This window comes from Camelina sativa, chromosome 7 (assembly GCF_000633955.1).
Source record: "Camelina sativa cultivar DH55 chromosome 7, Cs, whole genome shotgun sequence".
Lineage (NCBI taxonomy): Eukaryota > Viridiplantae > Streptophyta > Magnoliopsida > Brassicales > Brassicaceae > Camelina > Camelina sativa.
In genome coordinates this window covers 25,529,058-25,555,597 of record NC_025691.1, presented here as the reverse complement: position 1 = coordinate 25,555,597, position 26,540 = coordinate 25,529,058, and the positions used below count along the sequence as shown (strand labels likewise).

The following is a 26,540-nucleotide window of genomic DNA, read 5'->3' as shown; positions in this document are numbered from 1 at the left end:
TAAGTTTGTTATCTTTATTAGTTAATTTGTTTGGCTTTTCAGATCTCCTTGACCGTCTATCTACAAAATGATTTTCTACTAAAGTGACTGATAGAGCTCCCTGCTTCCTTGATGTGGGAGTGAAGTTTTTATTGTCTATTTCCCGTCACAGCATGTGATTGATGTTTACATCATATTCTGGTTCTATTTAGGCATCTGCAGGAGAAACTCCTTCTTACTAAGGTATGATATGCGGGTATGGGGTTTGCTGACACCATATTTCAGCGTTTGTTTCATTTGTAATTACAGTTTATTCCCATGGTATTTGCTGGAGCTATTGGCTACTGATCTATGATAAGGTGATTTGTACTGATCTTTTTTCGTTTCTGGTATTAGACAAAGCTAAAGGAGACTGAATACCAGTTAGCACCTTGGCTGTCAGAAGTAAATCACTCAAAATGGTTGGTTACTTGGGAAATGATTTGGGCACTGAGTGTGATTTGCGTCCAGCAGATAGATTTCTTTGGTCTTCTCTGACTTTATCTCTGACCAGGTGGAGGAGAATAACCTCTTAAAGGCTGAGCTTCAGAGAAGATATCTGGAGCTTGCCAAATATGTAAGTCGTTTGATTTTCTTTTTCTGGTGAAAGGACTGATTTCTGTTGACATTTCCATGGCATGCGTTTATGGTTTCTCTGACCAAAGTTGTGGTATATATGTGTGTTAATATGGTAGTTTTTTTTGTCTCTATCTTCCTTAGAAATCAGGAGAATCCTTGTCCCAGACATCTGATCTCCACTCGAATGCTACAACCGGTGGTTCTTCCCCGTTACACCTGTTGGCCGCTGGTGTTAATCCAGTTGACCGGGGGAAGGGAAAAATCAATTCTTCAGGTGCTGATTCGTCAGGTGCTGATTCGTCCACCAGCAAGTGTATTTAAATGGAGAGGAAGCTACTGTGAGTCATCGTTCTGAAGACCATTCTGAGGGAATCATGACTAATGGCATTGTCAGAGGAGTTGTAAGTGGTGCGGGAGCCTCGCAATTTTCTTCGTCACCATCTACAATATCATTATCTCCTATGAGGTATTGAACCTCTAATTAACGCTTGCCAGTTTTATGTTTATCGCATGGTTAAGCTATATGAACATCAAGGCAGAGTGTCTTCTTGTAAGTTGTAACCAAAATCTGTTTTTCCTTTCCTATGTTAAAACTGTTTTGGTTTACTATCTTGTCTCTTTTATTATGTTTTAATGTTTCCTATGTTTAAAATTTTATGACATACATATATCTCAAATGCAATAATTTCATAAACTAATTTAAATTTTCATTTACAAAATAAAAATAAAAAAAATTAAGAGACTCAAAATAAGAACCCACCATTGGGGGGAAAACTTTTAATTAACAATCACAAAGTTCTTAATCTACTCAAAACACAAAATCTATTAATAAACAATCTTAAAAGGTCCTAAAATATATCCTCCATTGGGGTTGCCCTAAATTCCTTCAGCTTCGTTTCCTATTTAGTTGCTTCTATTTTCCTACGAATTTTCTTACGACTTTCTTACGAATATATTTCATAGGAAATTTCCTACCAATCTCCTACAATAACTGTTTTTTTGTAGAATAATTGTAAGTTTTTTGTAAGAATTTTTTTTACCAAAATTTTTGTAGGAAATTTGATAGAATTTCACGAAAGTTCGTAGCTAGTTATGTATTGGTTTGGAACATGAACTTCCAATATCAAGATTGCGATACATTTCAAGAAAACAAACGTATTAAGATTGAAGAAGTGTTGTATACTTGGTAGATTTATTCAAAAGATTTTTAAAAAAAAAAAAAATCCGACAAGATCAAACTTTATATCATCAATAGATAACATGAAACAGTATCCAATCAATTTCTAGAAAGCTACGAGAATATGACAAGACACTAAAAATCAAGATGAACACGTTCTGACGATGTGCTAAGAAAGCCTTCGTGTTCGATTGAAAAAGAGGATGAAAAAAAATTATTTAGTGAACTGAATTTTCTGCAAGTAAGCAAAGAAGAATGACAAAAAAAGCGTGTGGATAAGGCTCACACGTGCGTGGGGTCTTTGTGAAAAGAAAACAGAAGAAAAATCATCTTCGATATCTTCACCTTTATATATTTTCCATCCCCTTCCTTAATTTCTGAGAGATAAAGCTACATATCTCACATGGCAAAATTCAGACGCCTTTCGTTTTTTCTTTTCAATTATCAAATTTCAAACAACGATTGTTCTTATATTCAAAATCTAAATATAATTTTTTTTTTCTTGTTTTTGTTACATTCGGATTTCATGCATCATGCATGCACCGAAACCACACCGGATATATGGAACTGGCTTACATTATAATCGTAACACATTTACTAACATATATCCCATTTTCCAACAGAGATATTTTGTAATAACTAGAAAGCCATAAGAATTCTATTTATACATATATAGTACTATTTCTAGAGTAATAACTAAACACTTCAGTTTATTCGAACCAGACACTAGCTAGCTAGCAACTTATATATAAGTATAGGTTTAAAAAAAAAAAAAGGATGGGTATACATGATGACAGGTTTGTAAGTTTATGCGTTGGAGGGTTTCTCATTGATATGCATGAAGAATTGTATTTGTATGCTTGTGCTTTGAATATGTATATATGTAACTAGGTATCAATCCGCATTATGTGCGGAATAAATATATACAGATAAAATTAGAGTTATGTATAATTTTATTTTCTAGGATCTAAATTTTGTTTTAAAATATATATATATATATATAACTCGCTCTTTTGTTAATCTATGTAAGATTTTTATTTATTAAAAAATTATTTATTTTATGTAAGAATATGTTTCACCCATGAAATTTTATACCAATAGTATTAAATAAGTCAATTCTCTATAATAATGATTATTGTGATAATTTTATATTGGAAACTTTAAATATGTGAATAGTATTCAATTTTTTTAATACGTGAATAATTTCCGATTTTGAAAACGTTTTAGATCTAATGATTTTATATTTTAATAATTAAATATGTTATGAAATGATTAAAATAAATTTTAAATTTGATTTTTTGAATTTTTGAATTAATTGTAAAAGAATATTCTTTAATCATTCAAAAGTAATTATCTGTAAATACTAAATATCCATAAAACTGAGGGCAATAAATTCATTGGTGTCATAAGCTCTCTAACGACGACACATCAGTATTTTTTTTTAGAATGTTTCTCTATTAATATATATATATATTGGGGATTTACACTACGTATCCTATCGTCGGTCCTTTTCTATTGTAAGTCTTGTTCGAATTCGATCGATAATCGATATACACATTTGTCTGAAAATGACAGTAAGATATTGATCTTCTTCATCAACCACATGCTGCGTCCGCTTCTAGTTGCCAATGTCTTATCCTGATTCCTGACCAAATGTCGTTCACATTGTTCTTATCGATTGCCTTTTTCTTTTTATGTTTATATAGTAGCTTAATTAAATAGATGGTCATATAAAAGTTAATTGAACATGCATCGTCAAATTATTATATTCAAGTATTCAACAAAAGTTGCTACACTATTTTAACTTTATTTGAAACAAAATTATATCATCACATTATGTGTATTTTTTTTTTTTTTTTTGGGGTCAACCAATGACATAATGATGTGTATAATACACTTTTTTCCATGACAGGTCGTTTGGAGAAACTCCAAAGTCCAAATATTAAGCGTGGGCCTACGTTCAGCCTGTTACGTATATATTTCGAGTTTTTTGTCAAAATAAAACATACGAATAATTTGGGTCCATAACAAAAACAAATTCTAAATTCGTTAAGGGGTCCTAAATTCATCATATCAGTTAAAAAAATAATAATAATAAAATTTCATTACAACACAATAATTTTATTTTCTCTCAAACAGTAAACACTTAACACATCATTCGAAGAAGACGCAAAGTTTTTTTTGCACTTTTCTTAAGTGCCATTTTTGAATTTTGGTATTAAAATCCTTGTTGGATCATAATCGGTAACTTAAAAGACACTTTAAAAGGGTAAACTAGGTAGTAGATCCACGCCTCGCGCGGGATCATGTTTACCAAATCAATGATTTTGGTTTCTGTTATTATATTATTCTTTTTTTATGCGAATCAAAAATTAAGTTTGATGTATATAACTTATTTTTTTGTTTGGAGTATATTTCTTTCATTTTTTTCATGTATTTATTTGCCAAGTTTGTCAAGGATTAAATTTGCTATATTTAAAGATATTTCGTTTTTTTTAATTGTAATTGATAATTTTTGAACATGATATGCGTGTTGATTTGTATCTATAATAAAGGAAACATGGAACTGCCGAATAGTTATCTTTAATTATTGAAATCACATTAATAACATCTTAATTGAAATTAGAAGATTTTTTTACTGTTTTTGTTTATTTGCGCCTTAATTAACGGGCATTTAAAATATACTGAGGATTTCAAAATTTGTTATTTTATTTAATTTTCATTATTTTTAAATTACTTTTTCGGATAATTTGTAAGATAAATTATAATGATACCTTTAATATATAGTTGTTTTGGAATTAAAAGGGAACTTATATCATATTCGTTTCAGCATATCTTCTAATTATATATATTCCTATGCAAGTTTGAATTTGGTAGTTTTTTTTACTGTTTTGGTGCATTTGAGAAGGAATAATAAATCAATCGATATAATTTTTTGTAATTTGTTATAACAGAATAATTTTATAAACTTTGAATTATACTTATTTGTTTTTAATATGCAGGAATATCATAAATTTCGGAATAATATGAAATTAAATGGAAATTATTCGATTGAATTACACAAATCAATGGATTTATTAAAAACATAATTATTGTGCTTATTCTGATTTTTTAATACATTTGAAATATTTCAACTCTAAAACTATATTAGTTTCGACGTTTCCATGACTTCTTTTCATTTTTTTTCTTGCCCTTGTGAATCAGTCTCCTTGGACTAAATATTGAAACAGTTTCTTGATGTTATGAGTCTGACCAATTAGTTCCTGTAGTACACCTTTTGGGATCTGTGAAAATGTAAAATATATTTTATTAGTTATTTAGAATATAGCTAAAAAGAAAAGTTAATGAACAAACTTATTTGCAAATGAGATGAAATCTTTTACACTTTTTTTTTTCCACTGTTTTTCATTCACGTTATACACAAACTTAGCAGGAATTTCATCATTTGACTTGTATTGGCTATTTCTCTCGAACCATGATGAGAAATGACGACTATAAAGCTAGGAAAATGTGACACAATTGGAAGAGGATTCAGTTCCTGCTGGAAATTTTAGGTTGACCTGAGAAACACTGTTAAAAGAAGGCATATTTTTAGACGAATGGAGTTGTTTGGGGATGAGATGGGTGGTGATGAGGTGGGTGGTGATGAATAGATTTATAGGTGTTAGTATAGGTTATGCCTTCAATATAGGCACGTGTAGGTATCATTTGTTTTTTTTTAAATTGTCATTTAAATAAATATAATGGTAGTCTTGTGTAAATAAGTTGATGTTTTGAGGGTTATTTGATTAAAAGTATTAACTATGTAATGTTGATAACTCAGTATTTTTGCCAAAATATTACCTTTTTAATATATAGGAGATATGCACTCTAAGAAAAAAAAAGAAAAAAGGGTACATATGCTAAAAGGAAACAATTTACAGGAGGTGAATGAACATCTAAATGGGAGTTATTGGTTTGAAATTTAAATAGAGTTTTAAAGATTTTAAATATTACGTAGATCAAGATTTTGTTGAACTCTGTTAAAATTTAGTGTGTTATTAGTTCGTGATTTGTAAAAAAATCATTTAAAATCTTAACAAAATTAGGTTATGGTATTGAGACTTTTATAAAATCATTAAAAAGTTTTGTGTTATTCAATTAAAACAAAAAAGATGTAAAATTGTTAATGAATTTAATTAGATTGTTAATGAATTTAATTATTATGTTATTGGTTCATGATTTTAGACAATTTTTTACAAAATAAAGTCATGTAAAGTATCACAAAATACATGAATTGTTTGAAATATATTACAAGATTTTAGAAAACTAATGAACAAAATTCTCTAATAAATTTTAACAATTTTTCACTTTTAATAATTTTATTAAACTCTTCAATTTGTTTTTTATAAATTAGAATCCAAAAACATCGCGTAAAACTCTTTAAAAAACAAAAAAAAGGTTGGGTAGCTCAATAGCCATCCGATAAACAACCAAACCGACTCAAACTCAATATATAAAAATAAAGTGAAAACGAAAAAGGAAAATAATTACTTTTAAGAAGTTTAACCAATAAGAAATAATTACTCTTTCTATAGGATGTTTTAGTGAAAATATGCATATTAAAAAATAGTTACTTTTAAAAGATTTAATCAATATAAAATATAAATTTAATCTAAAAGTTACGTAGAAAATTGGAAACATATTATATTATAAAATAAAGATAATTCTCTAAACATCTTTATATTATGAAAGTGAGGAAGTAAAAGGAACATAAAAAAAAGGAAAAACGGCAAAACACAGTCGGCGGATTGCGCCGACCAATCATAACGTCGTTTTCTTTTTCTTCGCCAACCAAAAAAAAAGATTTTGATTAATTTATTAATTTTCATCTCCTCTTGTTCCTCTGGGCTCTGATAAGATTCAAGATCTTGTTTTCTTCTTCTTTTAATCAACTCGCGATTTCTTTTATTTGTTGTTAATCTTTGATTTGGATTCCCAATCTGTTTCTTCTTCCGTTTCTGTTTTTTTTTATAATCTGATCGGAAGATTCTTTTTACAACTCAGAGAGCTGGTTGAGAGTTTATTACTTGTAAGCAATGAAGAGTGATTCGACGGAACAATCAGTTGAAAGAATCGAAAACGGTCACATCAAGAAGAAGAGGAACAGGCCAAGCAAACATATTCGTCGATCTAAGCTCACCTCAGGTTTTTCTAAAAATCTTTTCTTTAGGGTTTTTGTTTGTCAATTGATTTCGTATAATGTATGCTTGTTTAATAGCTCTGGGGTTTTTGCTATGAAGCCTGTAGGTTGAAAATTGATAATTAGGGTTTAAAGTTTGGATTTTTTTGTTTCTTGGGTTTTTTAGTTTGAATGTTAAATCGAGAATTAAGAAAAGTGTTTGTTGCCTTTTACCTTACAAGTTTTCAACTTTGATGTCTTGGAACAGTACCTGTAGAAGATACACATGTAGAGTCGTCAGATGGTAGAGATAGTAGTAGGGGTAAAGCAAAAGATTCTAGTTCTTCATCCAAGCAACAGCAATCGGATACTTCCAATGGACTTGGAGTCATGCGAGCGTCTAATGTTGCTTTCAATTCTGTGCCGCCTTTGTATTTTGAGGGGCGAGCAGAAACTAGTTATCCCGGGAGATGCGCAAGTCCGTTGCTTCCTTCTCCTGAAGTTAGTAAACAGTTGTTATCGAAGTCGTGCCCTGATCCTAGGGCTTGTGACCAGTCTCCTAGGATGGATGGTGACTTGTTTCAGCAGATTAAAGGTTCCTCACAGCGAAAGATTTTCTCTTCACACTGGTCTCTCGATGCTGTTAACAAAGCTTTAGAGGTTTGTTTGACATATTCTCTTTATTGTTTCTCTCATGTTTTCTTCAAGAAAGAACATTTTAAGTTATATTTTCTGGACCTCATAGTTTACTTTTATGCATTGTATCAGAAGGGGGAAGCTTTTAAAGCACTATTTCGGGTGAATGCTCATAACCGCAATGAGGTCAGAAGCAAAATCTGGTTTTTCCAAGAGATTTTTAAGTTTCTAAACCGTTGATTTCTTCTGTTCACTTGGAATTGATGTTTTTTTTCTTTTTTTTTCTTTGAAGGCTTACTGTAAGATCGATGGAGTCCCTACAGATATTCTAATCAATGGAAATGTTGGCCAAAATAGAGCAGTAAGTTTGGTTTATTCTCTACACTTAACTTCCTGTCTTATGTTTTTTTCTGCATTTCTGTCTTAGATCTTTTTCCTTTTGGCCTAAGTTCAGACTTGTGTTTCTTTATGTAGGTGGAAGGAGATATTGTTGTTATTAGATTGGATCCGCTCTCACTGTGGCCCAAGATGAAAGGATTTGTTACTGAAAGTGTTGCTAAGTCTGAAGTAACGGACAGTCCCCCAGAGAAAGATAACATAAATGCTCGACAAAAGAAATCTGTTGATGTGGTGGAAGGTTTTGAAGATGGGTTATCAATAGACGGATCGCCAGTTATTGGACAAGGAGGTAAGAACTGTGTTAGTCGCAGTTGTACACCATTACTGGATTCATGTTTGGGTTCTTCTGGTGAGAAGAAAGGCAATGGCAGTGCAGTTGAGAAATTATGCGGCGTCCTTAGTTCATTCCCCCACAAACGACCAACTGGACAAGTTGTTGCTGTTGTTGAAAAATCACTTGTAAGGGATTCTATCGTGGGCTTGCTTGATATCAAGGGATGGAGTCATTACAAGGGAGGCGATGCAAAAAGGTGCAAGTCTCCTTCGTCTCTTTCTGATGATGAATACGTACAACTGATGCCTGCAGACCCTAGGTTTCCTAAATTGATTGTTCCCTTCCATGCCTTACCTGGAAGCATTGGAGAAAGACTCGAGAATATTGATCCAACTCTCGAGGCAGAGCTGGTAGCTGCCCAAATTGTGGATTGGGGCGAAGGCAGTCCATTTCCCGTAGCCCAAATTACACATCTCTTTGGCCGAGGCAGTGAATTAGAGCCTCAGATCAAGGCAATATTGTATCAGAACTTGGTTTGCGATTCTGACTTTTCTCCTGGCTCGCTTACTGGTCTTCCACGTGTCCCTTGGGAAGTACCAGAAGAAGAGGTTCAACGTAGAAAAGATCTGAGAGACCTGTGTGTATTAACCATCGACCCCTCGACGGCTACAGATCTTGATGATGCTCTATCAGCGCAAAGTTTACCCGGCGGGTTTTTTAGAGTCGGTGTTCACATTGCTGATGTCTCCTACTTTGTTTTACCAGAGACTGCTCTTGACATAGAAGCTCAGTTTAGGTCGACAAGTGTTTATATGCTGCAGAGAAAAATATCAATGTTGCCTCCATTACTGTCAGAGAACGTAGGTTCACTTAATCCAGGAGCTGATAGGCTTGCATTTTCTATCTTCTGGGATTTGAATAGAGAAGGGGATGTGATAGATCGCTGGATTGGTCGTACAGTTATACGGTCGTGCTGCAAGCTTTCATATGATCATGCTCAAGATATTATAGATGGAAAAACTGATGTTCCAGAATATGCCTGGCCTTCGTTGCATGGATCTTTCGAATGGAGTGATGTAGTTCGATCTGTCAAACAGCTTAGTGAGATTTCCACCACTTTAAGGCAAAAAAGATTTAGAAACGGGGCATTGCAGCTGGAGAATTCGAAGCCTGTTTTCCTATTTGATGAACACGGAGTTCCGTATGATTTTGTGACATGTTCGAGAAAGGGTTCAAATTTTCTTGTGGAGGAGTTTATGCTATTAGCAAATATGACAGCAGCTGAGGTTATTTCTCGAGCTTACCCGGATAGTGCACTGCTCCGGAGGCATCCAGAACCAAATACACGCAAGCTCAAAGAATTTGAAGGATTTTGTTCAAAGCATGGTATGGATTTGGACATATCTTCTTCTGGCCAACTCCATGAGTCATTGGAGAAAATTACGGGAAACCTCAAAGATGACTCAGTTTTTGTAGATATTCTCAACAATTATGCTATAAAACCTATGCAGTTAGCGTCTTACTTCTGCTCTGGGAATATGAAGGACAGTGTTGCTGAGTGGGGACACTATGCACTAGCTGTTCCTCTCTATACTCACTTCACATCTCCTCTTCGACGGTACCCGGACATAGTCGTTCACCGTGCGATTGCTGCTGCACTTGAGGCTGAGGAGTTGTACTCAAAGCAGAAACAAACATCAATTGATGAAGTGAGAAGCTGTTTCACCGGCATTCACTTCAATAAAGATGCTGCTGAATCTATGGAGGGCAAGGAAGCATTATCGGTGGCTGCTTTGAAACATGGTGTTCCCTCCACTGAAATACTCTCTGATGTCGCTGCTTATTGCAATGACAGGAAGCTGGCTTCTCGAAAAGTCAGAGATGCATGTGATAAGCTCTACACTTGGTTTGTGCTGAAGAAAAAAGAGGCAAGTAAATTAATACCTTGCATTGCATCATTCAGCTGCTTCTTATGTTTATGGTTGTTATAAAATCTCATTTATTTCCTTTCCCTGCAGGTTTTTCCGTGCGAAGCTAGAGTAATGAACTTGGGATCAAGATTTATGACTGTTTACATTAGCAAGCTCGGGGTAAGTCTCTACTGGTTCATGTATCTCCTATTGAATGATCTACCTCCCTGTTTACAGTCTGCTTAATACTAATCGTTGTTGATGCTGTCACAGATTGAACGAAGAATATACTATGACCAAATCGAAGGCTTGTGTGCAGACTGGCTAGAGGCAACGTCTACGTTAATCCTTGATAAACTCTATTTCAAGAGAGGAGGAAGAGGCTACTTCAAGCCCTTGGAGGAAGTTGCATATGTGGTGAGTCCTAGTGACCTATGTGCTGCAAAATGCAGTGCATTGTCTGTCCATGACACCGAGTCATCAGAGGCTGTGACAAAAGGCGAAGTAGCCCCTGCGGTTTTTCCGTTGACTGTTCAGCTTTTCTCAACCATTCCGGTGGTTCTTCACGCTGTTGGTGGAGATGACGGTCCGCTCGATATAGGAGCGAGACTCTACATGAGTTCATATTATTTATGATTGGAGCAAAGAGATCTCTTAAGAGGCAGACTGTAGCAACTGCTGTATATTTTTCAGATTACAGTTGCTGGAAAAAAAAAAATCATGTGGGACGAGAACAGCTCCGTAGTTGGATGATATATAGATAGACATAGACCAGTGTGGGGACTTGCCGTTATATTTTTTGGTTCGGTCTGGAATCCCCATTGGTTTGATTCGAAGAGTTAAATGTGTTTCTATTTCCTATGTTTTCCATAGATTTGCTTGCCCAATATGTTTTAGTTTTGGGTGGGCCAAAATCATAAAAAGCTTTCACTTGTAAAATTTCATTGAGTAAACAAGCCTCTCTGCTAATAGTAAGATTACAACAGAAAATCTTCATTGCAATTGCTCCATGTTGTTAAAAAGTGCTTTAGGACTAAAAGATATATTGGCACAAGGTTGATGTCAGAGAGATCTACTGAGATTCTTAGGTGTAGGTTTTGGTTTGGCGGCTGCATTCTGAGCTGCTTCTTGTTCCTGTAATTTCATTTGATGTTCTGAGAGCTCTCTTTGGCGCTGACTGGCTTGGCAACCAACACGCCTAAGACTGTGAGCACCCACGTCCCTAGTGCACTGCAAAGAAGAAAACTTTAGGTTACAGAAACGTTCAAGAGAGACACGCTTGAATGTGTTTACCAAATATCTTTGCAGTCCTGAAGACTTGGTACTTCACATCTAAGACTTATGTTTCACATTTCCTGACCTGTCATTTTTACTCCTTTTTGGAAACATAGCAAAACTGGGTTAACAATGTTTTGTGCTGCACAATGGTATCAAAACTTAAAAGCTAAACACAGAAATCAACAGCACACTAAGTCAAGCATTTGAGATAAGAACTACACGTAGCGAATGAACATTTTTAGCGAACACATGGAATACATTGTGAATTGCATAACATAAGCATGAAACAGATAATTGCATCTACAAAAACAGCAGAAAAATATTGTCTTTGATCTCACGGAAATCGGAACGGGAGTGAACTGGAATAAGAGAGCTTCGATGGTCGGACTGGGCCTGATTGGCTATAATAACATATATAAACTCGTGTTATAAAGAAGCCCAGTTATATAAAATCTCCAATTATATACAGATTTGGCTAGCGAAAATTCCAGAAAAAAACGTTAGTTATTTAATATTTGCCAGAAAAAAACATGAACTAATTGAAAAGTTTGAAAATTGATTAATCTAATTGTGTATTTTTGTTCTTGAATTTAGTTATCCTAAATAGTATTGAAAACTTGTATGAAGTTTAAGAGAGCAAGGAAAATTATAAGTTATGATCTCTAACATTATTAATGGAAAAATTATGTATTTTTCAAGCAAAGAAAAAAAAGTTCATGTATTTTTCTGGCAATGATAAAATAGTTGGTGTTTTTTTCTAGAATTTTTTTTTTAAATAGTAACACCGTCATAATGCCGTTAACGGTCGTAACAGAGACGAGGAAAAATTGGAAAAAAATAATAGCTCGTGTATTTTTTATCAACTAAAAAATAGTTTACGTATTTTTCTGATAACGAAAAAAGTTCATGTTTTTTTCTGACAAATATTAAATAGTTGATGTTTTTTTTTAGAATTTTCCCGATTTGGCTATGAAATACATCAACTCAACTAAAAGAAGCAAGTACACTTCACAATACAATCCACAAGTTTTATAAAGCATATATACCTTTCGATGACAGACAAAAATAAAGGTATACTTTTTAAAACTTGGCCACACAAAAAAAGGCTTTACATTAACCCACAAAGAGTCTGTGGAGGAGTCGAAGCCAGCTTTGGTGGGCTTTGCCACTAACTTATAATAATACCCTTTGCCTAAACATATATGTTTATCCTTTTATTAGTTGACTAATTCCTTGTCGTTTTGTTATTTTATTAGATAGATTACTACTTGTAGATTCTAAACAAAAAAGGTTAAACTTGGCTGCGTCATCATCTTCAAGGCAGCATGGCCCATTAATCATCATGAGTCGTGTTCTAAAAAGCCCACTTGATGTTAAAGTTGCAACTACTCTGAAGGAAAATTCCGGAATCAAACCCTAAAAAGCTTATCTTTTTTTTTTGTGTGGTAATGCAGCAGAGTCAATGTACCTGGACACAAACGGTGTGATGCTCAGACATTTTACCTTCAAATCCTTACTTCCCCCAATCACGACTCATTCCCGAAGAAGCTACGCGAATACCCATCGTTCAACTCCATTCAGAGCCACCATGACCACCACATTTTCCTCGACTCCGAACGAGTCGACTCAGCAAACTCAGAAACCCGTCCAGGTAAAATAATATATATATATATATATATTTTTTTCAAATTTCCCCGTAGGGTCTTTGTTTCTTTTAGTGATGAGATCTCAAATAGTTTGTGTCTGTATTATTTATCTCAAATGATGAAAAAGGCAACATATGCTTCGATTCTCGTGTCTTGTGTTCTTGAAAGATCTAATTTTTTGAAAGGGTCGGTCCTCTTCTGTTTTGTGGAAGCTGCTGTTCTGTCAATTTGATGTTTTTCTTTTGTTTTTTTCCTCCTCTGTTCTTCCAAATGATTTCAAATTTTTGTCCGATTTGGATTCCACTCAGTTCATGCTTGTACGTCCCCCATGGTACCTTTAACAGTTTACACTATCCAGTTTCACCTTTTAGCTTTGTTGGTAGCTCTAATATTGGGTTTTGCTTTAAAATGCCAATTTTCCTATTGACTCGCAGGTTTAAACCCAAGAACTGATTACTCTCGTTTGTTTAGTTAAACATTGTACATTGATTAGTAGTAACAGTCAAGAACCTCTAAAAAAACTATTTACTTGGATGATTTCATTAAATTTTGGTTATATCTATATTACTATACATCCTGTACTCATCTCCAGTTATAGCTGCAACTTTAGACTTCTTGATGTTATATATCCTAAATCGTTTTCGAACTTAACATCATAGGTGGCGCAGCGATTAGAGAAGTTCAAGACTACTATTTTCACTCAGATGAGCATATTGGGTGTGAAACACGGAGCGATCAATTTAGGCCAAGGCTTTCCCAATTTCGACGGTCCTGATTTTATTAAAGAAGCTGCCATCCAAGCCATCAAAGATGGTAAAAACCAGTATGCTCGTGCATACGGCCTTCCTGAGCTCAATTCTGCAATTGCTGCCCGGTTTCAAGAAGATACAGGTCTCGTTGTTGATCCGGAGAAAGAAGTCACTGTCACATCTGGTTGCACTGAAGCCATAGCTGCATCAGTGTTGGGTTTAATAAACCCTGGAGATGAAGTCATTCTCTTTGCACCTTTTTACGATTCATATGAAGCAACGCTCTCTATGGCTGGTGCTAAAATAAAAGGAATCACTTTGCGCCCACCTGACTTCTCTATCCCTTTGGAAGAGCTCAAAGCTGCGGTTACTAAGAACACCAGAGCCATCCTCATGAACACGCCGCACAACCCAACGGGGAAGATGTTTACAAGAGAGGAGCTCGAAACTATTGCATCCCTCTGCATTGAAAACGATGTGCTTGTGTTCTCTGATGAAGTATACGATAAGCTTGCTTTTGAAATGGATCACATTTCCATAGCTTCTCTTCCCGGTATGTACGAAAGAACTGTGACCATGAATTCCCTTGGAAAGACTTTCTCTTTAACCGGATGGAAGATCGGCTGGGCGATTGCACCACCTCATCTCACTTGGGGAGTTCGACAAGCACACTCTTACCTGACGTTCGCCACATCAACACCAGCGCAGTGGGCAGCCATTGCAGCTCTCAAGGCACCAGAGTCTTACTACAAAGAGCTGAAGAGAGATTACGCGGCGAAAAAGGAGATTCTGGTTAAGGGTTTGAAAGAAGTCGGGTTTACAGTGTTCCCATCAAGCGGGACTTACTTTGTGACCGCGGATCACACGCCATTTGGACTGGAGAACGATATAGCCTTCTGTGAGTATCTTATTGAAGAAGTTGGAGTCGTTGCGATCCCCACTAGCGTCTTTTATCTGAATCCAGAAGAAGGGAAGAACTTGGTTAGGTTTGCCTTCTGTAAAGACGAAGAGACGTTGCGTGGTGCAATTGAGAGGATGAAGCAAAAGCTAAAGTCAAAAGTCTGAAGTTTGAATTAGTAAACCACCTCCCTATTTTTAATGTTGTTGTTGTGTAGTAGTGACTTGTGTTCGTTCTTCTTCGGTTCCATTTCAGGAGAGACTTTGAATCACCAGAGCGAATTAATAAAAAATAAAAGTTTGACGCTATTAAATGCGATAGAGTAGGCAAGGCATTGTCTTCATCTTTTGTTTAATTCTTGAAAAGTCCTAAAAGAGTAACATAATTTAATTAAGGTTGAATGTTTCTCTGAAAGACTGAAATTGATGTAATTGTTATAGTTTTTGCGGTCGGATTAATCTTTTATAGGCCGAAAGGTACAAAAAGTAATTGAATACTACATCAGAAGAACTTAGACTTAAGATCTCAGTGAAAGCGATGTTAGCTTAATTAATCAAATACTAGAAAAGCCATTTATAATCTAATCTCATTACCTTAAGATTTGTCGTTTTCGATCTTTTGCAAAGAAACCATAAGAGATACTGAGATTACTTAAACGTTTTCGAATATAGATATTTTAGTAAAATTAACGCATACATGTAAATAATACTATATTTTTGCATTAGTATTGGGAATATAATATTGTCCCATGTGAAAAGTAAGTATATACAAATATTTGAGGCCTAGTAATGCGGAGTGCACCATGCGAGGATGTTTGGTAAATATGTTTTTATTCACAAATATGATCCAAACCCATTTTTTGTGTTTCTTTCTCTTTATTTCTATTTTTATTTCCATATCAAGTAATTCATCTCGATCGTCCGATTTGGTAGACTACCTATATACTCCACCATTATACAGTTTTCACCAACTATCTATCTTCTTCCCAGTATGAATCGTTTGATTTTATTTGTATTATTGATAAAAGGTAAAGTATACTTACCATATGAATATATAGACCAAAATAAATATATATTCTTTTGAAAGTCTAAATCGACTGTAATATTAATATAGAAAATTCTCCTAAAAGCAGTGATTTTTTCACCAAATTTTAATTTTTAAAAACGAAAAAGTTTAAATTATATATTAAGAAAAAGAATGACCAACCAAACCAAAAAAGAGATGTGTGTGTGTAGCGGCACGTGCCGGCCTGCAACAGTAAAGCTAAAAAGCGTCTCCGCCTCCTAATATTCCCCGTCAAGACCGTGACTTCTTCTTCCCCCTTACTCAGTCAGATCCAACGGCTACGCTTCGTTGCTTTCGCTAAATAAACCGTCAGATTTTTTTTATCTAACGGTCAATATTGAATCTAACTCCTTTTTTTCTTCTCTGTCTCTTAAAATAATAATCCTAAACCCACTTCAAAGTTCAAAGCTTTCTCTCTCTCTCTCTTTCGATCTCTCTCTCTTAAGCAAAGTGAGCTTCTTCTTCTTCTTCTTCTTCTACCTTTTTTATTAGCTTCACCGTGAAAACTCTCCGGAAAACAAAAAAACGACGTAAAAGATCAATATTTTTGGAAACAGAGTTAAGAGATCTCTCGTGTTTTGCGATGCTCGGCACGGTGGTGCAGTGGTGGCTAACGTATTTCCGTTTAACATTTGGCCGGAAAAATCGAGAAAGAAAGTGGTGATTCATACTCTATATCGAGCCTTCTCTCGATCGAAGCTTTTTGAATTTTTTTTTGTTGCTCTGTTTTATTTTTATCAGAGGAGATGAGCCAATCAAAACTGACGAGGACTCAGTCGTCGTTACTCAGATCATCTCCGACGATTCGATCATCGATCCAAAGCCTTTCGTCAATCACTGAATGTGATGACTTCAACGAAACCTCTCACCACCGCTGCGAACAAGATCTAGAAGCCGGTGAGAAAGAAGAGAAACAGAGGAGGAAAAAACCGGTTAAATCATTCGGGTCAATTAACCGAATTAAACCGGGTCTCGCCTTCACACTCGCTTCTCTCTCTTTCCTCAGTCTCTCATCTTTCTTACTATTCTTCGTCGATGAGGTTTTCACGTCGGAGAATCTCTTGCTCGGTTTGATCTTCGTCGCCGTTGCTCTGTTCTTCGCGTCGCGCAACATGGCGGTTATCAACCAAACCGTAATCGCAATCAAACAGATTCGCGTAAGAAGGTCTCGAACCAAACACAAACCGAAACCGGTTCAATGGTACATCGGGGATTCAAAACCGGAACCGATCAAAGAAGATGAAACGAGGAGGGTGGTGGTCGTTAAAGAAGGGGTACGGTTCTTCAGCAATGGTGATTTCTACGAAGGTGAGTTTAACAGAGGCAAGTGTAACGGAAGTGGAGTTTACTACTATTTCGTTAACGGAAGATATGAAGGAGACTGGATCAATGGAAGATACGATGGTTATGGAATCGAGTGTTGGTCTAAAGGAAGCAAGTACAAAGGACAGTACAAGCAAGGACTTAGACATGGTTATGGAGTTTACTGGTTTTACACTGGTGATTCTTACTCTGGTGAATGGTTCAACGGTCAAAGCCATGGCTTTGGTGTTCAAACTTGTGCTGATGGAAGCTCTTTTGTCGGAGAATTCAAATTTGGTGTCAAACATGGACTTGGATCTTACCATTTCAGGTTTAAAAACAAAAACAAAAAAGCTTATTATATATCTCTGTTTTAAATTTCTGAGTTATGATATTTTTGTTGTTGTTGTTGTAGAAATGGAGATAAGTACGCAGGAGAGTATTTTGGAGACAAGATTCATGGATTTGGTGTTTACCATTTTGCTAATGGTCACTATTACGAAGGAGCTTGGCACGAAGGTCGTAAGCAAGGCTATGGCACGTATAGATTCAGAACCGGTGATATCAAATCCGGTGAATGGGATGATGGTAATCTCGTTAACCATCTTCCTCCGGAATCCGGCTCGGTTCATAGAGCGGTTCAGGTATTATTCTATATATATTATTCCAAAGGGATGATACTTTAGATGGAAATGTTAAAACATTGATTTGGATTAAAAGATACTTAATGGTATAATTAATTGCAGAGCGCACGAGAGAGGGCGAGGAAAGGAGTGAACCAAAGACGGGTCGATGAGCAGGTGGTACGAGCTGTGGCTGCAGCTAATAAAGCTGCGACTGCTGCCAGAGTTGCAGCTGTGAAAGCCGTTCAGAATCAATTGGATGGTAAAATTTGTGAAAATTAAACATTAGAAAAAAAGAAAATAGTGAAAATGACAAGTAAAGATGACAAAGGAAAAAAAAAATGTATTAGATTTTTTTTGTTTTGTTTTAAATGTAACCCTGGTAAGCTTTGAATTATGAGAAGCTTTACTATGGAGGGTTTTTTTTTTAATTACATTTGTCTAACTAATGTAAATGTACATAGAGGAAGTAATGTTTGGTTTTTTTTCATTTTTGTGAAAGAAAATATGTGGATGACTAGATTGATGTTTGATATTGATCTGAATCACTGACAGATAGATAGATTGATTTTTTTTATTATTTTTTTTTTTTGTAGTTTGAAATACTAACCTTAAATCGGAATCTGTGATTTGTTTCGTAGTTGATTTGATCTCTTTCTTTTTTTAAGAGAACTCGGATTATAGTATTATTACTATCGAGAAAAAGAAAAAGATAAGATAAATCAATGAAGAAGATTCTTCGTACCCAGACTTGTCAAGGTAGGTTAAAATGGTAGCCATATCAAGTAAAAACTATAAAATCAACGGGTCGATATGATTAATGGCCTGTAACTGTAAGTGGTCTGACTGAATTAGTTGCAAAAAGCCAAAACCTCTCCCGAACTCTTTTCGTGTTATTATGTATGTATTAGGTGGACGCAATAAATATTTCTAGCATTTCTAATTTGTTTGGAGCTACTAGAATCACTAAAATGCTGTAAATAAATTGTTACATGTAACAATTTCAAACCCGTAATAGTTTATAATTGCTTAAATTAAATGTTTAGAGTTAGAGCAGCTTGTCTGATCGTGGGTTCACAAATTAAATAATTTGTGGGTTTAGGTTGATTAATGTATGTCTGGTTTTTTACCATAGTATATGCTTTATGAGTCTAGCTAGATCTCGGCATAAACACTATTACGATTACATAAACAAACAAAATAAAAAGGGAACTGGTTTATTATTGAACAAATGGATAAATAGTTTAAGAATGACACATTCTTGAGTGTAAGAGCTAATATAATCTCAATGTGTCATCTTATTTACTTTTTTTTTTTTCAGTTAAAGCGAATCCAAATATATATATAGGTGATACTTGATAGCTAACCAGTAAGCATCTATTCATTCATACTTTCAAGCTACAGTAAAACTTCTATAAATTAATAAGGTCGGGACCATAAAATTTTATTAATTTATAAAGGTTTTAATTTATCGATGAAGAAATTTTTTCATTTTTATATTAAAAAAATTCTGTTACACAATAAGATACTTTTGTTATCATTCATATTTTTAAAGAATTTTCTTAATTTATAATCTTGGTTATCGTAATAGGATGAATGTCAATTGTTTAATAGATTATCTAGGTAAGAATGAGATATGTTAGAAGTTTAGAGTTTAGAAAAAATTATTACTACTATCCTTCATGGTAATGATGAAGTCGCAGAAGATATTGCGATACCTTTAAAACCAAATACTAAAGAAGCAATTATCGCATCTATGACTCTTCACAATTTATGGATGCGATTTGAAAATACAACAATGAAAAAGTTAGAGATAAGAAATGCAAATTCAAGAATAGGCAAACAACAATAGAATCATATTTCACTAGGTTTTCTAATATATATATATATATATATATATATATATATATATATCAGTTTATATGTTTATTAATTTATGATATTGATGAGACCATATTTTTACATAGGATTTCTAAAAAAATAATATCTTATTATTTTATCGAAATGTGTCATTTTTTACACCGGCTCAACTTGAAACCGGAAAAATTTATTAATTTATAACGAGTATTAATTTAAAGAGTATTAATTTATAGAGGTTCTATTGTATACACAAAATCGTATCATACACTATATACCAACGTGCAGTATATATATATGTCTTTGGCTAAATCTTATATATATAGTTACGTTTGCAATAGCATGTGCCAATGATAAAATATCTACTATACATGATAAATACTTGTATATAATCTCAATTCATTTGTTATCTAGGCAGAATCATTCATATCTTGCGTGTGTGCATGGTAAATCGGCTAACTGGTACTACTCTTAAAGGGAATGATTTGATGTCATGAAGATCCTGTGGTAATTTTGCTTACATCAACAGTTTGACTCAAATCTTTGGAGATTCAAACTTTGAAGTCTTTTTACTCTAACCACTCAACATGCAATATTCCCCTAAAGAAAAGAAAAAAGCAGGTCTAATTTTCAAGTTCAATAAACAGAAACTGTACTATGCCGTTTTTTTTTTTTGTCAAACAACTTTCATTAAACTTAAAGCCTCCGAAGAGGTGAGTTCATACAGCAACATACACAATAACAAGATACAAGGTAAACAAGAGAAAATAAGGGTAAGAGCTCCATGAGTTTTCCAATTTTACCAAGCTTAGCAATAGTTGAAAAATCTGTTGGGGCCAAGGCGGATTCGTCTTTGAAGCTGAGCTTCACGAGATCCTTGACCAGCGAGTGGTCACAAGTGGCTCTAGCGAAAATGCAATCGAGCTTGAAGAAGGGTGCTCCACGGAAGGAACACTTAAGGGGCTTCTCGCCAACTTTAGAGGGTTCAAGAGAGTAGGGACAGAGTCCATCCAGCTTTTAGGATCAAACCTCTTGATTCTAGAGGCAGCTACAATCGTGATTCTTGTGTGATGGGTATCAAACCGTAACAAAGCAGGTGGGTCCTCCCTCACATGAAGCTCATGGCCATGGAGGTTAAGGAATTCCATACAAAGCTTGTAGTCGGTTTGGTCCTGAGGTATGAAATCAAACCCAAGCTTGCGATCTAGTGGCGGTATGTGATCAAGGGGACCAATGTGGATAAGCAACGGATGCAACCAAACTGGTGGTACATGTTCAGATTTAGCATTACACATAGCATACTTCCAAGGAACATTAATCAACCGACCTCGACAAACATATATATCAAGCAATTCCAAAGGCATCACAATTCTGCTACCGAGGAGACCTCGACTTGACCAAGCAGATACCATAACTAGAGGAATTGGTCTTGACATTAATCTACTACAACCAGAACTAGGTAGAGGAGTTCTACAGCTAGAGTTCCAATGTCGGGTAGGAGCGAGGAAGGTTACATAAACTTGCATCACTAAACAGGGTATAAACCTATCAACAGCGGATCTTGGAGGATTTAGACTCGATACAGGACCATATAGCAGGGAAACTTCTTGCGCATCAAGTCCCATGGTCGAGAAACTTACGGCTCCACAAAGATATATCAATAAGCTTCCATACGGTGACAAGTAAAATCCAATATCCATAATGTTTCGAGAGTTGAATAATCTAGTCTTCTCTAAGAACAATGCTCCTATGACTGAATGGGAGACTCTCTCCATTATCACACAAGCACATTTCTGAGATAAACTAAGTAGGGCTTTTAAGAATTTAAACCTGGATATGGACCGCAAGGGTAGTTGAAGCCCATCTTGGCAAAGTCTAGGGTTGTTGGTGTTGAGTGATGAGAAAAGGGGTAGCCGCCGTTCTGTACGGTTTGGATCAGAATGACGTTCGACGGTGAAACACCAAGAGGGACCATCCGCCAGTTGTTGAGCTCACCGTGTGTCGTCGGTGTTCTCACTGGAAGGGGTACATCTGATGGTCCAAGAAAAGTTCCTGCCATCAACAAGATCCAGTGGGAAGGGAACAAAGATGGTATTGGTGCTAGTCCGGATCTTGAGCCACAAGGTGAAGCAGTAGGATCTTGTTCAGATGTATAAGATAAGGAGCAGCTGGACTGGTGAGGAGCTGTTACTGTCGGGTTCATGAGCGGGGTCGCACACAAGATCTGATTCAGATTGGTGCTTGTAGGGTAGCAAAATACCCTTCCGTCGTGTAGAGGAACCTTTGAGAAGCAAACTCCTTTCAAAGTTTCAGTTGGATTTTTAAGGGAGAGGGAAGAGGAACTAGAACAAACTAGAAGAGCAAAGTTTAAAAAGATTTTAGAAAGATTAGAAAAGTTTGAAAGATTTGTCACCTCCGATACCGGCGATCATAGATCTCACCAACACCGGAAGGCATATTTAGAAGAGGAGTTTTGATTACCGTGCTTTGGAGCGTTTAAAATTTTTTTTAAATTTTTTTTTTTAAAACTGTACTATGCCTATAAATGAAATTTCAATCGCAATAAATATTTATCACCCTAGAGAAGCTAACAAGCATTTATTGAAATTATTGATATATATTTACTGGCGACACGTAATTTATTTCTTTGATCGGTCGACAACAGATTAAGGCTGCCATACTATTCAATATACGACATCTACGCACAGCCAATAATTTGGATAATTGCACGAATGCCACTTGTTTAGCTTATTTGATCATCCATATATTAATCAATACCCAAAACAATTCCTAATAAATTTTGTGGACGACAGAAAAAAGTTCTTGTGTATGTAGTGCACGTATATTAGCTTTAAGATAAGGTGGTATATACACTTATTTCGCAAAAAAATTTGCATGATAGTTCTATTCATTAATAAGAGATTTTATATAAATCTAATGAGTTTAGTGACGAAAGTAAAACATTTTATGTTTTACTGTATTTCATCTTAAAAGTTTATTAGACTTTCCTTTCTGTTCCTCCATAATGATAAATGATTTGTTGTGTCATACTACTACTTTATTACTAAGTTAATTACTAAGATTCCATCATTCCATTTGCATATGACATGCATGTCTATATTGCCTCGTTTATTACAAATTTATTTAAACGCGAAGAGTAATAAAGGCATCATACTGATAAATTTAATGGGTTTGTTTATTAAACTTACATACTTAATGGAGATTTTTAAATGAAATTAATGAAGGGATTGATGAAAGTGCCTGTCCAATGGGTTCTTTGTTTGACCCAAAGCATATTTGGTCAAATAACTTTCCACGCGACACTCCGTATTCAGTGATTCATGCCATCTTTACATTATTATTATAGTTAGGGTTACTTCACTACTTTGATACACCCAAAAAAAAAAAAAAAATTAACTTCCCCAAATAATGAATCAAACAGGAGCAGCCAAATGGTAAACCTCTCGAAACTCATACTCCTTTTAATTTGGATCATTGATATATCAAGTTGGTTGCTACAAAACATGCAAAGTAGACAACATAATTACAAGTTGCATCATTAACACTAAAATTCAAAAAATAAAAGCAAACCGACTTTTCTATGGACCATTTCATCTTTCAATCGCGCGGCCCGCTCCTATCTTCCAGTGTTATACTTTAGTGTATAACGATCAGATATATATTTACGTATGATATGATTATATATTTTGTTGCTTACAGCTTCATCAAAGCCTATCTCCAAGAAATTGCGAATTCGAATATAAGGTCTAATTAACAATTCACTACAGGGCAGGCAAAAGGTCAAGCATTCACCTGATAAATCATATAAATAATATATGTGAGAGAATTTGTGTAAATTAAAATATTCAAACTGATTACTAATATCTACATATAATAAGGTAACACAAAATATTTATCAACATATACTTAATTAAATAGAAACCGTCAGAGCAATCAGGATTATCAGTGAAATTATGTCATAATTAAGGTTGGGACTTGAGAGCCTCTAGTAAAACTAAAAGTAAAGTACAAACTAAAAAGAACAAAGAATTGAAAAAAAAAACGTAAAAAGACAGCTAAGTAACATATGGCTTCTGTGTAACAGTCTAGCAGAGCCTGTTGAATCGACGAAGCACATGAGATTAACCTTTATAAATTTTAAGTATCTTGCTTTTGTTATAAGACTATTATAATTTTCTTAGAAAGCCTCTTTTTCTCGAAATAAAAACATGTCTGGCTGTTTTGGCTACAAATGTGTAAAACTTGCTCACATTATCTTATATATTTACTATAAAAAACATAAACCCCTTTTATTTGTTCATCTATCAAATATATCTGCTAATTATAACCATCGATTAACAATCATATATACTTACTAAATACTTCTTCTTATTGCGTGATGCTATTCAATTTTTCAATTTGATTTTCCATTTTTTCTTTCATTTGAATCAGATTTGTCTGGTCGCTCCTCTAGTTGAAGTATCGGGCCCCTTTTCGTTGCCTAGGTTACATTTGATGTTATTGGCTTATGGCATACACAGAGAGAATATCGTTAAGTTATACACCTACTGTACCTCTAAAAATTGATTTACTTTAAAAACAGATCAGGTGGATCGTGTGGATGTAAATTCTAGGCCCAATATGAGAGACCGACTTAACATTTAGTATTACAATCTTAAAACCCTAATGTAATCAAATGAGTATTGGCGACACGGCACTTTTGACTGTAGTAGAAGACAGAATCGTTCCTCGACGAGATCTTAGTGTTTGTAGATGAGAACCTCTTGTCGTTGCAGAGCGAGTACCACTTATTGCATGTTGGTTTGAATCGTATCAGAGATTCGATGGGGAACCCTTTGAAGACGAAGCCATGTTGAAAAGAAAAAGAAAATGCCGCCCAATACTAATTTGATTACATAAGGGTTTTAATATGATTGGGCTCTATCTATACATTAGCTCCCTCCCTCATATTGGGCCTTGAATAAGATGAAATATGTAGTTGGACTTGGAATTACATGATTTTTAATAAAGAAAACAAAAGTACGAAACTTATATTACAAGTGTGTTAATTAAATACATGAAAAAGTCAAGAAGTGACAAAAAAAGGCACCTTGTTCATGTGATCTTCTTAAATTAGTGTGTATATATATATATATATTCATACATATCAATCGTTAATTCGCTCCTTGCAACTTAAAGAAACAAACAACACGACGAAATGACAAGTGATGATAAATTTAAAAGAATGAATTAAATGAAATAATGTGAATTGAAGTGTGTCCCGTTTGGACCGTCGGATCAAGTGAAACTCCATAGCTGAATATCAGCATCGTCGTACAAGTCATCCATCGTCGTCGTCTTCGAGCTATTTAAATGTGAAGAATAATCAAAGGGAGCTCTGTTGGTGAAGAACATCTCATTGTGATCAAATCCATACCATGACGGATCCATTAATGACACGTGTTCGTTGTAGTCCGTAAGAGATTCCATCAACGATACCATATCGCCATCATCATCATTATGATGACCACCATCATCTGGTGGGGAAGATGCAGCTGAAGAAGAAGGAGATGGATGGTGGTGGATTCTGTCATCATGATCATGGTGATGAGATTCCATCAACGGTACCAAGTCACCATCATCATCATTATGGTGAGGTGGAGAAGATGCAGCTGAAGAAGAAGGAGATGGATGATGATGGAGTCCATCATCACGATCATCATCGGAGGGAGAGGCAAAAGGGTCAGAAGAGAAGGAGTTAGCGGCTTGAGCGGCGACCTTTTGGATGGATTTGGGGGACAGAAGGGTCTTTTCATCGATGTTCATAAGAAAAGGAGAATTGGTGGTGATGTGAGGANGATGTTATTGGCTTATGGCATACACAGAGAGAATATCGTTAAGTTATACACCTACTGTACCTCTAAAAATTGATTTACTTTAAAAACAGATCAGGTGGATCGTGTGGATGTAAATTCTAGGCCCAATATGAGAGACCGACTTAACATTTAGTATTACAATCTTAAAACCCTAATGTAATCAAATGAGTATTGGCGACACGGCACTTTTGACTGTAGTAGAAGACAGAATCGTTCCTCGACGAGATCTTAGTGTTTGTAGATGAGAACCTCTTGTCGTTGCAGAGCGAGTACCACTTATTGCATGTTGGTTTGAATCGTATCAGAGATTCGATGGGGAACCCTTTGAAGACGAAGCCATGTTGAAAAGAAAAAGAAAATGCCGCCCAATACTAATTTGATTACATAAGGGTTTTAATATGATTGGGCTCTATCTATACATTAGCTCCCTCCCTCATATTGGGCCTTGAATAAGATGAAATATGTAGTTGGACTTGGAATTACATGATTTTTAATAAAGAAAACAAAAGTACGAAACTTATATTACAAGTGTGTTAATTAAATACATGAAAAAGTCAAGAAGTGACAAAAAAAGGCACCTTGTTCATGTGATCTTCTTAAATTAGTGTGTATATATATATATATATTCATACATATCAATCGTTAATTCGCTCCTTGCAACTTAAAGAAACAAACAACACGACGAAATGACAAGTGATGATAAATTTAAAAGAATGAATTAAATGAAATAATGTGAATTGAAGTGTGTCCCGTTTGGACCGTCGGATCAAGTGAAACTCCATAGCTGAATATCAGCATCGTCGTACAAGTCATCCATCGTCGTCGTCTTCGAGCTATTTAAATGTGAAGAATAATCAAAGGGAGCTCTGTTGGTGAAGAACATCTCATTGTGATCAAATCCATACCATGACGGATCCATTAATGACACGTGTTCGTTGTAGTCCATAAGAGATTCCATCAACGATACCAAATCGCCATCATCATCATTATGATGACCACCATCATCTGGTGGGGAAGATGCAGCTGAAGAAGAAGGAGATGGATGGTGGTGGATTCTGTCATCATGATCATGGTGATGAGATTCCATCAACG

General features: G+C 35.0%; 4 protein-coding genes across 5 annotated transcripts in view; 3 read left to right on the top strand and 1 right to left on the bottom strand.

The window, feature by feature from the left end:
• Positions 6,546-11,144, top strand: LOC104702550 (DIS3-like exonuclease 2). Its single transcript, XM_010418421.2, has 7 exons — positions 6,546-6,961; positions 7,204-7,595; positions 7,704-7,757; positions 7,864-7,932; positions 8,046-10,172; positions 10,263-10,334; positions 10,428-11,144. The coding sequence occupies exons 1-7, from the start codon at positions 6,853-6,855 to the stop codon at positions 10,788-10,790; spliced, it is 3,186 nt and encodes a 1,061-aa protein (XP_010416723.1). The 5' UTR covers positions 6,546-6,852; the 3' UTR covers positions 10,791-11,144.
• On the top strand, positions 12,835-15,045 carry LOC104702549 (probable N-succinyldiaminopimelate aminotransferase DapC). The gene is made up of 2 exons (XM_010418420.2): positions 12,835-13,083; positions 13,738-15,045. The coding sequence occupies exons 1-2, from the start codon at positions 12,895-12,897 to the stop codon at positions 14,890-14,892; spliced, it is 1,344 nt and encodes a 447-aa protein (XP_010416722.1). The 5' UTR covers positions 12,835-12,894; the 3' UTR covers positions 14,893-15,045.
• LOC104702548 (radial spoke head 10 homolog B-like) lies at positions 16,200-18,269 on the top strand. Its single transcript, XM_010418419.2, has 3 exons — positions 16,200-17,423; positions 17,508-17,736; positions 17,839-18,269. The coding sequence occupies exons 1-3, from the start codon at positions 16,537-16,539 to the stop codon at positions 17,995-17,997; spliced, it is 1,275 nt and encodes a 424-aa protein (XP_010416721.1). The 5' UTR covers positions 16,200-16,536; the 3' UTR covers positions 17,998-18,269.
• Positions 24,572-26,540, bottom strand: part of LOC104702547 (ethylene-responsive transcription factor ERF013-like) — a 5,256-nt gene continuing 3,287 nt past the window's right edge. Inside the window, exon 2 of one of the 2 annotated variants that reach the window (XM_010418418.2) lies at positions 24,572-25,422. In XM_010418418.2, coding sequence (XP_010416720.1) covers positions 24,871-25,422 — 552 coding nt within the window. In that variant the 3' untranslated portion in view covers positions 24,572-24,870. Of the gene's footprint in view, positions 25,423-25,915 lie in introns of those variants that run through there. The other variant, XM_010418417.2, reaches the window with a different exon arrangement.

What these genes read in the sequence shown, in the direction of transcription:
- LOC104702549 (XM_010418420.2), top strand. Translation starts at nt 12,895, where the DNA reads ATGTACCTGGACACAAACGGTGTGATGCTCAGACATTTTACCTTCAAA. An exon ending in AAACTCAGAAACCCGTCCAG is followed by an intron (nt 13,084 to 13,737) that starts GTAAAATAATAT and finishes TTAACATCATAG; the next exon opens with GTGGCGCAGCGATTAGAGAA.
- LOC104702550 (XM_010418421.2), top strand. Translation starts at nt 6,853, where the DNA reads ATGAAGAGTGATTCGACGGAACAATCAGTTGAAAGAATCGAAAACGGT. An exon ending in CTGTTAACAAAGCTTTAGAG is followed by an intron (nt 7,596 to 7,703) that starts GTTTGTTTGACA and finishes GCATTGTATCAG; the next exon opens with AAGGGGGAAGCTTTTAAAGC. An exon ending in ATGCTCATAACCGCAATGAG is followed by an intron (nt 7,758 to 7,863) that starts GTCAGAAGCAAA and finishes TTTTCTTTGAAG; the next exon opens with GCTTACTGTAAGATCGATGG.
- LOC104702548 (XM_010418419.2), top strand. Translation starts at nt 16,537, where the DNA reads ATGAGCCAATCAAAACTGACGAGGACTCAGTCGTCGTTACTCAGATCA. An exon ending in CTTGGATCTTACCATTTCAG is followed by an intron (nt 17,424 to 17,507) that starts GTTTAAAAACAA and finishes TTGTTGTTGTAG; the next exon opens with AAATGGAGATAAGTACGCAG. An exon ending in CGGTTCATAGAGCGGTTCAG is followed by an intron (nt 17,737 to 17,838) that starts GTATTATTCTAT and finishes AATTAATTGCAG; the next exon opens with AGCGCACGAGAGAGGGCGAG.